This window comes from Pan paniscus, chromosome 3 (genome assembly GCF_029289425.2).
Source record: "Pan paniscus chromosome 3, NHGRI_mPanPan1-v2.0_pri, whole genome shotgun sequence".
Taxonomy (NCBI): domain Eukaryota; kingdom Metazoa; phylum Chordata; class Mammalia; order Primates; family Hominidae; genus Pan; species Pan paniscus.
In genome coordinates, this window is record NC_073252.2 from 101,064,275 (window position 1) to 101,080,091 (window position 15,817).

The window sequence follows — 15,817 nt, forward strand, 5'->3', positions numbered from 1 at the left end:
CTAAGATGTTAATTTTTGTGGTGCTAATGTAAATGGTGCTGTTTTTAATTTCAAATTCCATTTGTTCACTGTGGCACATAGGAAAACAATTGACTTTTGTATATTAATCTTGTACCTGCCATCTTACTCACTTAGTAGTTGTTCCAGGAGTTTTTTTTACATGATTCTTTTAGAATTTTTACCGATACAATCATCTTATCTGTAAACAAAGACAAATTTATTTCTTCCTTCCTAACCTGTGTACCTTTTATTTACTTTCCTTGTCATAATTCATTAGTTGGACTTCCAGTACAATGTTGAAAAGAAGTGGTAAGAGGAGGCATCCTTACCTTGTTACTGATCTAGAAGAAAAGCTTCTAGTTTTTCACCAATGAGTACAATGTTACCTGTAGGATTTTAGTAGATAGTTTTTATGCAGTTGAGGAAGTTTCCACTCTATTCTAACTTGCTGATAGTTTTTTATTTTTAATCATGATTGGGCATTGGATTTTGTCAGATACCTTTCTGCATCTACTGATATGATCATGTGATTTTTCTTCCTTAGCCTGTTGATGTGATGGATTACATTACTTAATTTTTGAATGATGAACTAATCTCATATATCTGGGATAAATCCCAATTGGTCATGGTCATGGTGTATCCTTTTTATATGCTGTTTAATTCAATTTGTTAATACTTTGTTAAGAATTTTTGCATCTATGTGCCTGAGAGATATTGGTCTGTAGATATTGGTTCTATAATGTTTTTGCCAGATTTTGATATTAGGAATGCTGACCTTATAGAATAAATTGGAAAGTATTCCTTCTGCTTATGTCTTCTAGAAATAGCTGAGAAAATTGTATAATTTCATCCTTAAATGTTTTGTAGAATTTATCAGTGAATCCACCTGGGCCCAGTACATTCCATTTTGGAAAGAAACACTGATTCAATTTCTTTAATAGTTATAGGCCTATTCATATTATCCATTTCCTCTTGTGAGTTTTGGCAGATTGTGTCTTTCAAGGAATTGGTCCTTTTTATCTAGGTTATTGAATTTGTGGGCATAAAGTTGTTCATAGTATTCCTTTATTATCCTTTTAATGCCCATGGGATCTGTAGCAATGTCTTCTCTTTTATTTCTGATATAAGTAATGTCTGTCTTCTCTCATATTTTTCTTAGTTAGTTTGGCTAAAGGCTTATCAATTGTGTTGATCTTTTCAAAGAACCAGGTTTTTATTTCATTGAATTTATTGATTTCCTGTTTTTAATTGTATTGATATCTACTCTAAATTATATTACTTTTTTTCTTCTGCTTACTTTGAACTCAATTAGCTCTTTTCTTTCTAGCTTCCTGAGGTGGAAGCTTAATTTATTCATTTTAGATCTTTCTTTTTTTCTATTAAGAAATATTATCAAATGCTATAAATTTCCTTCTACTCATTGCTTTTGCTGCATCCCATAAATTTTGATAAGTAGTATTTTCATTTTGTTCAAAGTACTTGTATTTTTTATTATTTTATTTTATTTTATTGAGACAGAGTCTCACTCTGTCACCCACACTGAAATACAGTGGTGTGATCTTGGCTCATTATAGCCTCTGCCTCCTGGGGTAAGCAATCTTCCCACCTCAGCCTCCCAAGTAGCTGAGACTACAGGCATGCGTCACCACACTCAGCTAATTTTTATATTTCTTTGTAGAGACAGGGCTTCATCATGTTGCCAGGCTGGTCTCAAACTCCTGAGCTCAAGTAATCTGCCTGCCTCGGCCTAGCAGAGTACTGGGATTACAGGTGTGAGCCAACATGTCTGGCTGTTCAAAGTATTTTTACTTTTCTCTTGAGAGTTCTTTGATTTGGTGTTATCTAGAAGTGTGTTGTTTAATCTTTAAGTATTTTGGGATGTTAAAGCTGTTTTTCTGTTACTGATTTTTAGTTAAAATTCATTGTGGTCTGAGAGCAGAGATTGCATCCTTTCAAATTTATTAAGGTATGTTTTATGGCTCAGGATATAGTCTGTCTTGGTGAATGTTCCATATTAGCCGGAGCAGAATTTGTATTTTGCTCTTTTGGGATGAAGTAGTCTATAAATGTCAATTATATCCAGTTGACTGATGATACTGTTGAGTTCAACTATGTCTTTATTGAATTTTTGCCTGCTGTCTCTGTCCATTTAGGATAGACAGGTGTTAAAGTTCCAACTAGAAAAATGAAATTTATCTCTTTCTCCTTATAGTTTTGTCAGTTTTTAACTCATGTGTTCTTTTTTTAAGAAAAAGGGTCTGGCTATGTTTCCCAGGCTGGCCTCCTGGGCTTAAGCAATCCTCCTATTCAGCCTCCAGAGTAGCTGGGACTACAGATGCATACCAATGAGCCTGGCTTGACTCACGTATTTTAATATTCTTTTGTTAGGCACAAATACATTAAGGATTGTCATGTCTTTTTGAAAAATTAACCCTTTTATTATTATGTAGTGCTCCACTTTATTCCTGATAACACTCATTGCTGGAAGTCTGCTGTCTGAAATTAATATAGCTAATTTAACTTTCTTTTTATTAGTGTTAGAATGGAATATCATTCTCCATCTCTTTCCTTAATCAATATGTATCTTGTAAAAAACACATAGTTGGGTCTTATTTTTGACCCACTCTAGCAATCTCTGTATTTTACCTAGTGTATTTAGACCATTGACATTTAAAGTGATTATTGATATATTTGGGTTAATATCAATCATGCTTGTTCCTCTTTGCTATTCATTGCCCTTCTTCGTTGTTCCTACTTTTGTCTTCCATTCTTTTCCTGCCTTTTGTGGTTTTAATTGAGCATTTTATATGATTCAATTTTCTGTTAGCATATCAATTATACTTCTTTATAAATTTTTGTAATGGTTGCCTGAGAGCTTACAACATGCGTTTACAACTAATACAAATCCACTTTCTTTTCTTTTTTTTTTCTTCCTTCTTTTGCCCAGGCTGGAGTGCAGCGGCGTGATCTCGGCTCACTGCAACCTCCGTCTCCTGGGTTCAAGCAATTCTCCTGCCTCAGCATCTTGAGTAGCTGGGATTACAGGTGCCTGCCACCATGCCCGGCTAATTTTTTGTATTTTTAGTAGAGACAGGGCTTCACCATGTTGGCCAGGTTGGTCTCAAACTCCTGACCTCAAGTGATCCACCCACCTCCACCTCCCAAAGTGCTGGGATTACAGGTGTGAGCCACTGTGCCTGGTCAAAGTCCACTTTCAAATAATACTATATGGCTTTATAGGTAGAGCAAACACTTTATAATAATATTTCTAATTCCTCCCTCCCATTTCTTGTATTATTGCTCTCATTCATTTCCCTTAAACATAAGCTATAGTCATAAATACATTATTGCTATTATTAATTTGAACAAATTGTTATCTATTAGATAAATTAAGAATTTAAAAAATTTTATCTTTGTGTATTTCCTTTCGAATATTCTTCCTTTTTTACGTAGATGTGAGTTTCTGATCTACATCATTTTCCTTCTCTCTGAAGACCATCTTTTAACATCTCTTGCAAGCCAAGTCAACTGGCACAAAAGTTCTTCAATTTTTTTTTATCTGTGAAAGTCTTTGTTTCTCCTTCACTTTTCAAGGACAGTTTCACAGGATACAGAATTCTAAGGCTGGTGTTGTTTTTTTTTTTTTCTCTCTCTCAACATTTTAAATATTTCATGCCACTCTATTCTTGCTTCCATGGTTTCTGATGAGAAGTTGGATGTAATTCTTACCTTTGCTCTTTTATGGGTAGTTTTACCTCTGTCTTCTTTCAAGATTTTTTCTTTATCTTTGACTTTTCTGAAGTTTGAATATGATATGCCTAGGTGTAGTCTGTTTGGACATTTACCCTGTTTGGTCTTTTCTGGGCTTCCAGAATCTGTGACTTGGTGCTTGACATGCATTTGTGGAAATTCCTAGTCATTATGGCTTCAATTATGTCTTCTATTCCTTTCTGTCTTCCTTTTCCTTTTGATATTCCCGTTTCATGTATGTTACACCTTTTGTAGTGACCCCACAATTCTTGGATATTCTGTTTCATTGTTGTTCAGTATTTTTTTCTCTTTGCTTTTCAGTTTTAGAAGTTTCTACGGGCATATTCTCAAGCCCGGAGATTCTTTCTCAGCTTTGTCCAGCCTACTAATAAGCCCATCAAAGGCATTCTTCATTTGTTACAGTGTTTTTGATATCTGGCATCTCTTTCTTATAATTTTCATCCTGTTTATAATACTCATCTGTTCTTACATGTTTTCCATTTTTTTCCATTAGAGATCTTAGCATATTTAACATAACTTTTAAATTCACAGTCTGATAATTCCAATATACCCTCCATATATGAGTCTGGTTCTGATGTTTGCTCCATTTCTTTAAACTGTGTTTTTTGCCTTTTAATACACATTGAAAATTTTAGTTGAAAGATAAACATGATGTACTGAGTAAAAGGACCTGTGGTAAGTAAGACTTTAGTAATGTGGTGATAAGGTGTGTGTGTTGGGGGTGGGGAGAAAATTCTATAGTTCTATCACTAGATCTCAGTCTTTTAGTAGGCCTGTGCCTCTGAGCTGTGAATGTCAAAAAATGCTTTTCTGTTTTTTTTCACTCCCTTAGTTGGTGCAGGATGGTTAGAGGAGGCCAGAGTTGGATATTTTCCTTCAACTATGTGGAAGGCTAGAGGAGGCTGACTAGAGCTGGGAACAGAACTTCTCCATTAAAATCTTACTATCAGTTTTTATGAAGTTAGCAGTCTTGGAAGTTTAGATCAAAAATAACATCCCAGAGACTTCCAGTTTCCATTTCTACATATAAGGATATTAGAAGTCATCACTCTGTCCTAAAAACAAATAAAAAGCTGAAGAAACTGAAAAATCAACAACTCTTCTTAGATCCATCAGATCTAAGTTGGTTAGGCTCTGATAAAAACATGTGTAGGTTAGGCTCTGATAAAAATTTTTTTTTTGGGGGGCAGACTTTGTAAGAAGAACAGAATACTGTGGTATATTTCACAATGGTTACCCTCTTCCTTCCTTGATACTTTCCCTCTCCCCCTGCTGGTTGGCTGCAGAAGGTAAAACTTAAAAAAGTGTGGGCCTCTCCCATCCCATAACTGGGGACCTCCTCGACTTTTCCACACAGAGCTTTAGCCAAGTTTTAAATTACAATTCAGGTTTTTGTACCCTGCTCCTGGTTCCCAAAGAGGTTTTCATTCCTGTAAGTTATGATTCTCTGAATCTGTCTAATCACTCCTATTTTTTGGGCAGCAGTTTGCCCTGTGACTCACTTCTCTGATGGATTTAAGAAGAATTGTTGATTTTTCAGTTTCTTCAGCTTTTTATTTGTTTTTAGGACAGAGTGATGACTTCTAATCTCCTTACGTGTAGAACTGGAAACTGGAAGTCTCTGGGATATTATTTTTGAACCTTAAATTTCCAAGACTGCTAACTTCATAAAACTGATAATAAAATTTTAATGGAGAAGTTCTGTCCCCAAGATTACTTAAAAATCATAGTTGGACATACAAGAAAATTTTAATTTATTTAAAGAAAAAAGCTTCATAAAAATATATTAGCATTTTTGTTAAAAGTAGGCTGAAAAGAAACAAAAAGGAATAATATCTTAAGCTCTAAATCTACTGTCCTAGACTATCCATTTATTTGGGATGAAGCAAGCCATTCCCCAAATGAGGTATGCAAACAGTATGATTAAATGTGATGAGACTGATTTCTGTGTGCATTTGAGAGTTTAGATTTCTTATTTAAATTTAACTTGTACACATGTGGTATTGGTGAATTAACTATTATTTATAGAAAAACATGTTGTTCTATTTCCTTTTATTATCCAAACTCTATGCAGTTTTAAGAAATTATTTTGTTGTTTCATTCTGCTTACACATGGTTGTAGATTACTTATTCCATGATGCGGCAGAGTGGGATTACTAACAGTGGCATGTTCTAAGCATACCCAGAGATTGATATTCTATACTTTGTGTATAAAGGAAACAGTGTGAATGTAGGGAGTGTGTTGAGAGAGAGTGACAAACAGAGAGAGATTGATTTCAAAAAAGAGAGTCAAGAATATGCACCCCCAAATAGAAACACAGAAAATCTCCTTTTCCTATAAATGTCTCCAAAACTGCAAAATCAAAAATGAAAGAAAACAAAGGGGGAAATGAGTTATATCTAAACCTGCAGTTTTAGTTCTGATGTTCTAGAACTCCTCAATTAGTTCCTGAGCAAACTGTAGTCCACACTCAGTGAATAATTTTGGTAAATAATACATTTCCCTCTCTTCCACAGGCCCTGGCCCTACTCCTAATAACTGCTTTGTAGAAATGGCCTACTAAATAGACCAAGTCATGGGAACATATGTATATTTACAAAGGAGTCCAATCACTTACGCTGGCAGATGAGGACTATTCAAGTTCACAGAAAACTTTGATTCAAGGTCACCAATATACTGATGTAAATTAAAAAGCAACCTTTACTAATGAAAAAAATCAATGAATAAAATTTGCTTCAAAAGTTTAAAGTTAGCAAGCAGCAAATAAGAAAATAAAAATTTAAAACTTCAATTACTTGTGCTTCATCATTTTTAATCAATTTTTTGTTCTCTATAGGGAACAAAATTCTATATACTTCTGGAAGCCAAAATCTCTTTCTCTCATAGGTTTAATCAAACAGAATATTTAGAAAAACATACACAAGAAAATCTCTTTATAAGTATTTGCTGACAACAACACTATGCTTTAAAATTGTAGTGGGAAAGCAAGTGTTATACAACTTTTTACAAGGTTGCTGTTGTTTTAAAACTTAGGGCCCAATTTTAATAAGAAACATAATTATTTCCAAAATTATAATGTTCTTTCTAGCTAACTTAAAACTAAATGTCAAAGTAGGTTTTAAATAAAACCCTTTAATCAATGATGTTTCTAATCCCAAAAATTTAACATAAAAATGTATGACAAATATTAAAACATACACCTCCTAGGCAATATTTTGTTTTTATCTTTGAAAGATTCAAGAAAATATTTCCTCTTTGTTCACATATTGCTTGTAACAAAGCTGATCATCTGATCTGGAGTATATTGATTAAGTAGTGTCTTTGTTGTCTCATGTTTTAATATTTATCAAACATATTTCTCATCTTCTCTTCATTTACATTTTTTGTTTCACATACCATTTGTAATAATTACATTCAATACTCCTCTTAGAGGACAAGAAATGTATGTCTCCTTTTTTGTCTGTGGTTTTATTTCTTCTGTATCTGATAAGACAGTTTTAGTTTCTTCATGTGCAGTATTATTAGGATCAATGAGACTCTGTAGTAAAACAAGAAAATCTTTAAGGAACCATACTTTCTGTATAATTTTATGAATGAACTAAACCACCAAATTTTAGAATTAAATTTATATTATTACTGTCAATGCGAGGAATCACAGATAGAAAAGAAGATTCATGCTCCATATCAGTAGCTGTTTGGGGATGTAACAGCAGTGTATTTTGCAAGGTACCTTGATTGAACCTTTTATAGACTTGGGTCCCCACTATTTTCAATCATTTGTGTATACTGAATAAAGGTGCCTACAGTTTGGGCACAATAATTAAAAGTGTCCATCCTCTGTATACATCCCAAAGATTATTCACCAAAACTTTTGTGAAATGAAAATACAACTCAATTAGAAAGGAGGTGAAATATAATTTTACTTGGATTCATCTCATTTGATAAATTTATATAACTGAAAGAAAAATGAGAAAAACATAGGTCAAGCCTTCGGAAATTCAAGCATGCTTCCACTAATATTTATAGATAACATATTAAATAGTGCAAGGGTATACCTTAATCTCCCAGGCCTTTTAATGGTAGCCTGATTATGAAACTGCTGATTTTGAAAAAAAGGAATCTTTGGTTTGTGAGAATATTGAGAAACTTCTTCCAATGTAAAAAACAAAACATAAACAATGATAACAACAACAAAACACCAGAGTAGAGTTAACTCTGCAATAGAAATCTCCAAATTTGCCTTATGATTGTCATGGGTGGGTGGGTGTGGGGGTGTGTGTGCCAGCAATTTGAGTGACTTGATAATACTTTGAGTGAGTGAAAGAGGGAACATCTTATCATCACAGGAAACAATAAAAAGGCTAGAGTGCATGGACACATTGAGGAAGGGAATTTTACATGTAATGACTAAGGAGACAGAGATATCAAGGCAGCTGATGGTTAAAAATGAATTATGTAGCTCTTTAAGATCAAAGTTCTTCAAATCTGATCATAATTAACCTATTGGAGTTCTGGTATAGAGGCTTTTTCTGAAAATTCTGTTACTATATAAAAGGGATAAAGACACAATGGTGAATTTTTATTAAGGTGGGTGAAAGGTCATGTAGAGTAAAACCATATTATTTTAAGTTTTATTATTTTAGAATTTGTAATAAACTGATGTAGACTAAGATGACTTCTTCACAGATAATTAGAATCAATGGTGAATATTTAAAATATTTTTAAAAATGACTTTTTGACCCTTAAGAACTGTAGAAATCTCTATTTTAAAAAAATACGAAATTTACAATTCTAATTATGAGCAATTATTACTAAGTAAAACTAGATCAACAAAAGGTCTAATGACTTGCTCTATATATCTATAAAAATAAAAAACTTGGGTCTCTTCAAAATACACAGCACAACGTTTTAATTAATCTAGACTTATCTTTACCTCTGTTAGTTTAAGTTACTGAGTTTTCCCTGAATGTGGTGAGAAATAATAAGCGACATTTCTTCTTATTCCTAAAATCTGTGCTCTTTAGCTCCAAAATGCTCTATAGTCACACCTTTCCATTTGTTTCATTATTTCTGCTCATTTCCTAGGACCCATTACAACTAGCTATTTTAAAATTTACCACTTTTCATTTTTAACCAGATATATAAAAGAAACCTATCTAATAAGTAAACTTTAGGAATAAATTTTAAGATCAGGTTGATTTTATATCATATATTACAGTATACTTTTAAGTTTTTACCTGAGGAGTTGTAGATGTTTGGAAGTTTTCATCCTCCAAATGTTCATTTTTTGATTCTGTGGTATGCATGCTAAGATTTAAAAGAAAAATACTTTAAAAGAAGAAACAAGACTATAAATCCATATGAAAACAAACATGGTTAAGTGGGATTAATTTTTTAAAGGATTTTTTGTTCTAAAGTTGTATCACAGTCAAGTCAGATATCTTTATAGTCAACATAGATCCAAATATTCATCTTTAACATTATTAACCAAAGCCATATGCATAAGTTTTAAAAACCATTATCATACAGAAATGTAACATTTCTCAACAGTTCATAATGCTGGCCCATATCATAGAATCATGTATCAGAAAATGCAGAAATTTATTTTATGCACTGAACTGGTGTGTTTGAGTTAATATCCACTGTTGATTTAATCTACCTTCTGTCATGCTCTTACATAAAAGACTCCAGAAAAATTTTAAATGAAATATGACCAACTACATTAATACCTACATCTATAAGTTACTGATACATACTATCTTTTTATGTGGCCCATTTGAAGGATCTGTAGGTCCAACATTTAAATATATCTATAAAGTTTTATTTTGAAGAAGAATAAAATAGATTAATAAAAGAATAATTACTTATAACTTTTATTTTAAAGTATCTGTTGTTTCTACCTCCTCTGTAATCTTTGCTAGCTTCAAATGTAAGTAGGGTAACTTTTCTTAAAAATATCTTCTCTCAATTTTTGAGTTGTTGTTAAGAACAAAACTAAAGATATCAAGTTTTAATTTTTAGATAGTCTTATTACCATATCCTGTAGTGCTTCAAGTATCTATACTTTTCTAAAAGGAAAACAATTTTAATAATGAAAATTGTTAACGAAAAGGAACATTAACAGTTGAGTAGCTACCATATGCTAGCTGCTTTACATCTATTGTCTTACCGTAATGAAGTAAAATATTACTGCATAAAATCCTATAAAGAATCATAACTGAATTTATAACGTTATTAAAGCAAAAAATAACCTTTAAAAATTTTGATCAGAAACTTAGATCTAAATTCCTTTAAAGTGTAGTTCCATTTTGATTGAAGTGACTGTCAAAATAACTATCTTGTCATTAGAATGATGTATTAGTCCATTTTCATGCAGCTATGAAGAGATACCTGAGTCTGGGTAATTTATAAAGGAAAGAGGTTGAATTGACTCACAGTTCCACATGGCTGGGGAGGCCACAGGAAACTTAAAATCATACTGGAGGGGACCTCTTCACAGGGTGGCAGAAGAGAGAATGAGTGCAAGCAGGGGAAATGCCAGACACTTATAAAACCATTAGATCTTCTGAGACTAACTCACAAGATCCAATTACCTATACCTTGTCCCACCCATGACATGTGGGGATTATTATAACTCAAGGTGAGATTTGGGTGGGGACAGAGACAAACCATATCATTCTGCCCCTGGCCCCTCCCAAATCTCATGTCCTCACACTTCAAAACACAATTATGCCTTTCCAACAGTCCCCCAAAGTCTTAACTAATTCCAGCATTAACTCAAAAGCCTAAGTCCAAAGTCTTGTCTGAGACAAGGCAAGTCGCTTCTGCCTATGAGTCTATAAAATCGAAAGCAAGTTGGTTACTTCCTAGGTACAATGGGGGTACTGGGAGAAATTGGCCAAAACAAAGAGGCTACAGACCCCATGCAAGTCCGAAATCCAATAGGGCAATCAGTAAACCTTAAAGTTCCATAATGATCTCCTTTTACTCCATGTGGCACATCTAGGTCACGCTGATGCAAGAGGTGGGCTCCCATGGCCTTGGGTAGCTCCGCCCCTGTGGCTCTGCAGAGTTACAGTCCCACTCTCTGGTGCTTTCACAGGCTGGCATTGAGGGTCTGCTGCTTTTCCAGGCACATGGTGCAAGCTGCTGGTGGATCTACCATTCTGGGGTCTGGAGGATGGTGGCCCTCTTCTCACAGCTCCTCCAGGTAGTGCCCCAGTGGGGACTCTGTGTGGGGGCTCCAACCCCACATTTTCCCTTTGCATTGTCCTAGCAGAGGTTCTCCATGAGGGCTCTGCCACTGGAGTAAACTTCTGCCTGGATATCCAGGCATTTCTATATATCCTCTGAAATCTAGGTGGAGGTTGCCAAAGCTCAGTTCCTGAGTTCTGTGCACCTGTCGGCCTAACACCACGTGTAAGCTGCCAAGCCTTGGGGCTTGCACCCTCTGAAGCAATGCCAGAGCTGTACCTGGCCTCCTTTAGACATAGCTGGAGCTGAAGCAGCTGGGATGCAGGGCACCATGTCCCAAGGCTGCATAGAGCAGGGTGACCCTGGGCCTGGCCCACAAAGCCATTTTTCCCTCCTAAGTCTCCAGGCCTGTGATGGGAGGGGCTGCCACAAAGGTCTCTGAAAATGCCCTGGAGACATTTTCCCCATTGTCTTGGTGATTAACATTTGACTCCTCATTACTTATGCAAATTTCTGCAGCAGGCTTGAAATTCTACCCCCTTCCCCAGAAAATGTTTTTTTTTCTATTGCATCATCAGGCTGCAATTTTTCCAAACTTCTATGCTCTGCTTCCTCTTGAACACTTTGCCACTTAGAAATTTCTTCTGCCAGATATCCTAAATTATCACTCTCAAGTTCAAAGTTCTACAGATCTCTGGGGCAGAGGCAAAATGCCACCAGTCTCTTTGCTAAAGCATAGCAAGAGTGACCTTTACTCCAATTCCCAACAAGTTCCTCATCTCCATCTCAAACCACCTCAGCCTACACTTCATTGTCCATATCACCATCAGCATTTTGGTCAAAGCCATTCAACAAGTCTCTATGAAGTTCCACACTTTCCCAGATCTTCCTCTCTTCTGAGCCCTCCAACCTGTTCCAACCTCAGCTTGTTACCCAGTTCCAAAGTTGCTTCCACATTTCTGGGTATCTTTATAACAGCAGCCCACTCTGTGGTGCCAGTTTACATTAGTCCTTTTTCACGCTACTACAAAGAAATACCCAAGACTGGGTAATTTATAAAGGAAAGAGGTTTAATGGACTCACAGTTCCACATGGCTGGGGAGGCCTCAGGAAACTTACAATCATGGCAGAGGGCAGCTCTTCACAAGGCAGCAGGAAAGAGAATGAGTGAAAGCAGGGGAAATGCCAGACAATTATAAAATCATCAGATCTCATGACGTGATCACATCAGATCACTCATTATCATGAGAACAGCATGGGGAAACCACCACCATGATCCAGTTACCTCCACATTGTTCCACCCCTGACACATGGGGATTATTACAATTCAAGGTGAAATTTGGGTGGGGACACAGAATCAAACCATATCAAATGACTACCTTGTCATAAGCTGTTAGATTATGAGGTAATTGGTAAGAATAAGGGAGGTAGGTGAATCACCTAAGTTGTGTCATGTTCTGAATAGACAGGCTGGGAGTTAGAGCCATTAAAAAGTTTGAGCTGAAGTGCACATAAATTTTGAGGAGAGGACACAAAATTAATTTACACACTTAATAATTTTTGAATGTCTACTCTTCTGGCCTCTGAAGGCAAAGCAGCCAATCAAAACAAAATAAAACAGAAATATAGGCTTCTGTTCTCATGGATCTTATACTCTTGTTAGGTGGAAGGGGAAGATTATAAAAAACATTTTCAGTACTGCAGAAAATAAATGAGGATCATATTATAGAGATCAAGGTGACATTTGAACTGTGTCCTAAATGAGGAGAAGCTGTGAGTCATAAGTAAGCAGATGGACAAGGAGCAGGCAAACATAACACCAAGAATCATACAAATGGAGACATCAAGCGACTAGGCAGCATATTTTAAGATATGTAACTATAATGATTAGGATAGCAGGGCTTGGAACCCAGGCAAGCAGACTATGCATTAGAACTTCAAAACCTAAGTAAGGGGTCTGAATAATAGATGCACAGGTTAATAGCTATAAGAGAAGCTTTATACTGAGTCAAGCAATATATGTGACTGGCAGTCACTCAATACCCTCTTTATATATCTGCCAAGAGTGGAATTGGTAGGTGGTATGCCTAAATGCAAGGACTTTGAGTTGAGAAAGAAATGTATTCAATTCTTCTCTTATCTTTTCATAACTGTGGGAAGTGATTTATCTCCACTGGCCTCAATTTCCTTATCTGAAAAAATATATAATAATGCTTAGTTTATTGGTTATCATAATAATTAAATTATAATAGCTAATGCCAGTTGAACTATATTAAGCACTTAACATGAATCATCTTCCTCAATTCTCTCAACAACTCTATGAGGTATTTAATACTATTATCCCCATTTTATAGATTTTCAAACTATGGATGCAGGAAAGTTAAGTAATTTAACTTTCAATATGGTCATATAACTAGCAAGTGGGGAGCTGGAATTTAAATGAAGTACTCTTTAATATTACTCAGATCTTTGTCAACTTTAGTATTGTCTCTTTTTTTCTTTTAACTGTTGTGGTGACATTGCGTTATGAATTTAAATTGCATTTCTATAATGAGCATTTTTTCATATATTTACTGGCCATTTGAATATCTTCTTTAGTAAAGTGTTCAAATCTCTTGTCCATTTTTTGGTTGTACTGGATCCCATTTTCATATTGATATGTTGGAGTTCTTTTTAGGTATTAAAAATGTAAATCTTTTATTGGATATATAAAGAGCCAATATCATCTCCCACTCTGTGTCTTGCTTTTTTATGCTGATAATACCTTTTTTAAAAGATACTTTAATTTGGCCCAATTTACTCTTTCCTTTCTTTATCCTTAGAGCTTTTATTGTTTAAGAAATCTTTGCCAACCCATGTAGGAGAATGTTTATTCTCCTATATATTCTTCCACAAACATTATTGTTTTGCTTTTCACATAGGAAAGGAACAACAACAGGTCTATGGTCTATGAGCCATCTGGAATTGAATTTCATATATGGGATGTGAGGAAGAGATCAAAGTTTATTTTTCCCATATCAATATCTAATTGACTCAGCACAATTTATTAAAAATATCATCCTCTATACATTGTATTGCAATGCCACTTTTTTTTGTAAATCAGGTATATGAATTTATTTTCATATTCTATCCTGTTCCACTGGCCCATTTGTCTATCCTTAGGCTAACATTATGCTAGTGCTTGTATTTTTTTTTCTGAGATAGGGTCTTCCTCTGTCACCCAGGCTGGAGTGCAGTGACACAATAATAGCTCACTACAGCCTCAATCTCCTGGGCTCAAGTGATCCTCCCACCTCAGCCTCCTAAGTAGCTGGGACTACAGCCACAAGCCATCATGTCCAGCAATTTTTTTTTTTTAAATTTTTAGTAGAGTCGAAGACTCACTATATTGCCCAGGCTGGTCTCAAACTCCTGAGCTCAAGCAATCCTTTTGTCTCAGCCTCCCATAGTGCTGACAGGCATGAGCCATTGTGTCCAGCCAGTATAACAGATATTGACATCTGGTGTTGTTGTACATTCTCCACTTTTGTTGTTCTTCAGAATTGGATTGACTTTTTGATCCTTTGTATTTCCACATACATTTTAGGACCAAGTTGTCAATTTACACACACACAGCTGGAATTTTGACTGAAGTTACATTGAATCTATAGATTAATTTGGGGAGAACTGACATCTTAACAATATTGAGTCTTCCAATCTTTGAACACTGCATATTCCTCCATTTATTTAGATTTTCTTGATCTTAATAATTTTTTGTGTTTTCAATGTACAGAACAGTATGTCTTTCATTAGGCTTATTTTTAGGTATTTTATGTTTTTTGGATGGTTATAAAAATTATAACTTTAAAAATTCATTATTTGTTTCTTGCTGGCATACAGAAATATGAATAATTTTTATTCATTTCACTTTGTATCAGGCCTCGATAAATTCACTTAATTCTAATAGTCTGTAGATTTGTTTGGATTTTCTAAGTACATACATACACAGTCAGCAAATATAAGTTTTATTTCTTCCTCTCTAAATTTTATGTATTTTTCTCCCTTTTTCTTTGTTTTTCTGGCTTTAACCTGCTGTTACAGTTGTTCTAAATCATTGCTAACCTTGGTATTGTCTGTCTTCAGAATTTGTTTTAATATAGATCTGTTGGTGATAAATTCCTTATTTCTTTGCCTGAAAAATATCTATACTTAACCTTCACTTTTGAAAGTGATTCTTATTAGATATAGGTTAGAGTTTATTTTCTTTAAGTACTTTAAAGATGTTCCACTGTATTCTGGCTCCCATAGTTTCTGTTAAAAATTTAACTGTCATTCTTGCTATGACTCCTTTGATAATAATAATATCTTTTTTACTTTGGCTGATACTAATCACAATTATTTTAAGCAATTTTCCTGTGGTAAAATATGCATAAAATTTACCATTTTAACCACTTTAAAGTATATAGTTCCAGGGGCATTATGTATATTTGCATTGTTAAGCAACCATCACCACCATCCATCTCCAGAACTTTTTCATTATCTTGACCTGAAACTGTGTATGTATTAATTAAACAATAACTTCCCATTCTCCCCTCCTCTAATCCCTGATAGCCACCATTCTCCTTTCTGTCTCTATGAATGTGAATATTCTAGGTACTTTATATGATTCAAGTCATACAATATTTGCCCTTTTTTATCTTGCTTATTGCACTTATCATGCCTTCAAAATTCATCTAAAATTTATTCAAAATTCTGTGCATGTTGTAGCATGTACAGAATTTCCTTCCTTTTTAAAGGCTGAATAATATGCATTTATATGTACATATAACATTTTGTTTATCCATTCATCTACTGATAGACCTTTTGGCTATT

At 34.6% G+C, this 15,817-nt stretch overlaps 1 protein-coding gene across 5 annotated transcripts in view; it reads right to left on the bottom strand.

Moving 5' to 3' along the window:
• The window catches only part of SLC9B1 (solute carrier family 9 member B1), a 143,657-nt gene that overhangs the window by 106,406 nt on the left and 21,434 nt on the right, over window positions 1-15,817 (bottom strand). For 3 of the 5 annotated variants that reach the window (XM_055111670.2, XM_055111672.2, XM_034958952.3), the window contains exons 2-3: window positions 9,010-9,079; window positions 7,169-7,310 (exon numbers count right to left, since the gene is read on the bottom strand). In XM_055111670.2, coding sequence (XP_054967645.1) covers window positions 7,169-7,310; window positions 9,010-9,079 — 212 coding nt within the window. The remainder of the gene's footprint in view (window positions 1-7,168; window positions 7,311-9,009; window positions 9,080-15,817) is intronic. The other 2 variants (XM_034958953.3, XM_055111671.2) reach the window with 1 other exon arrangement.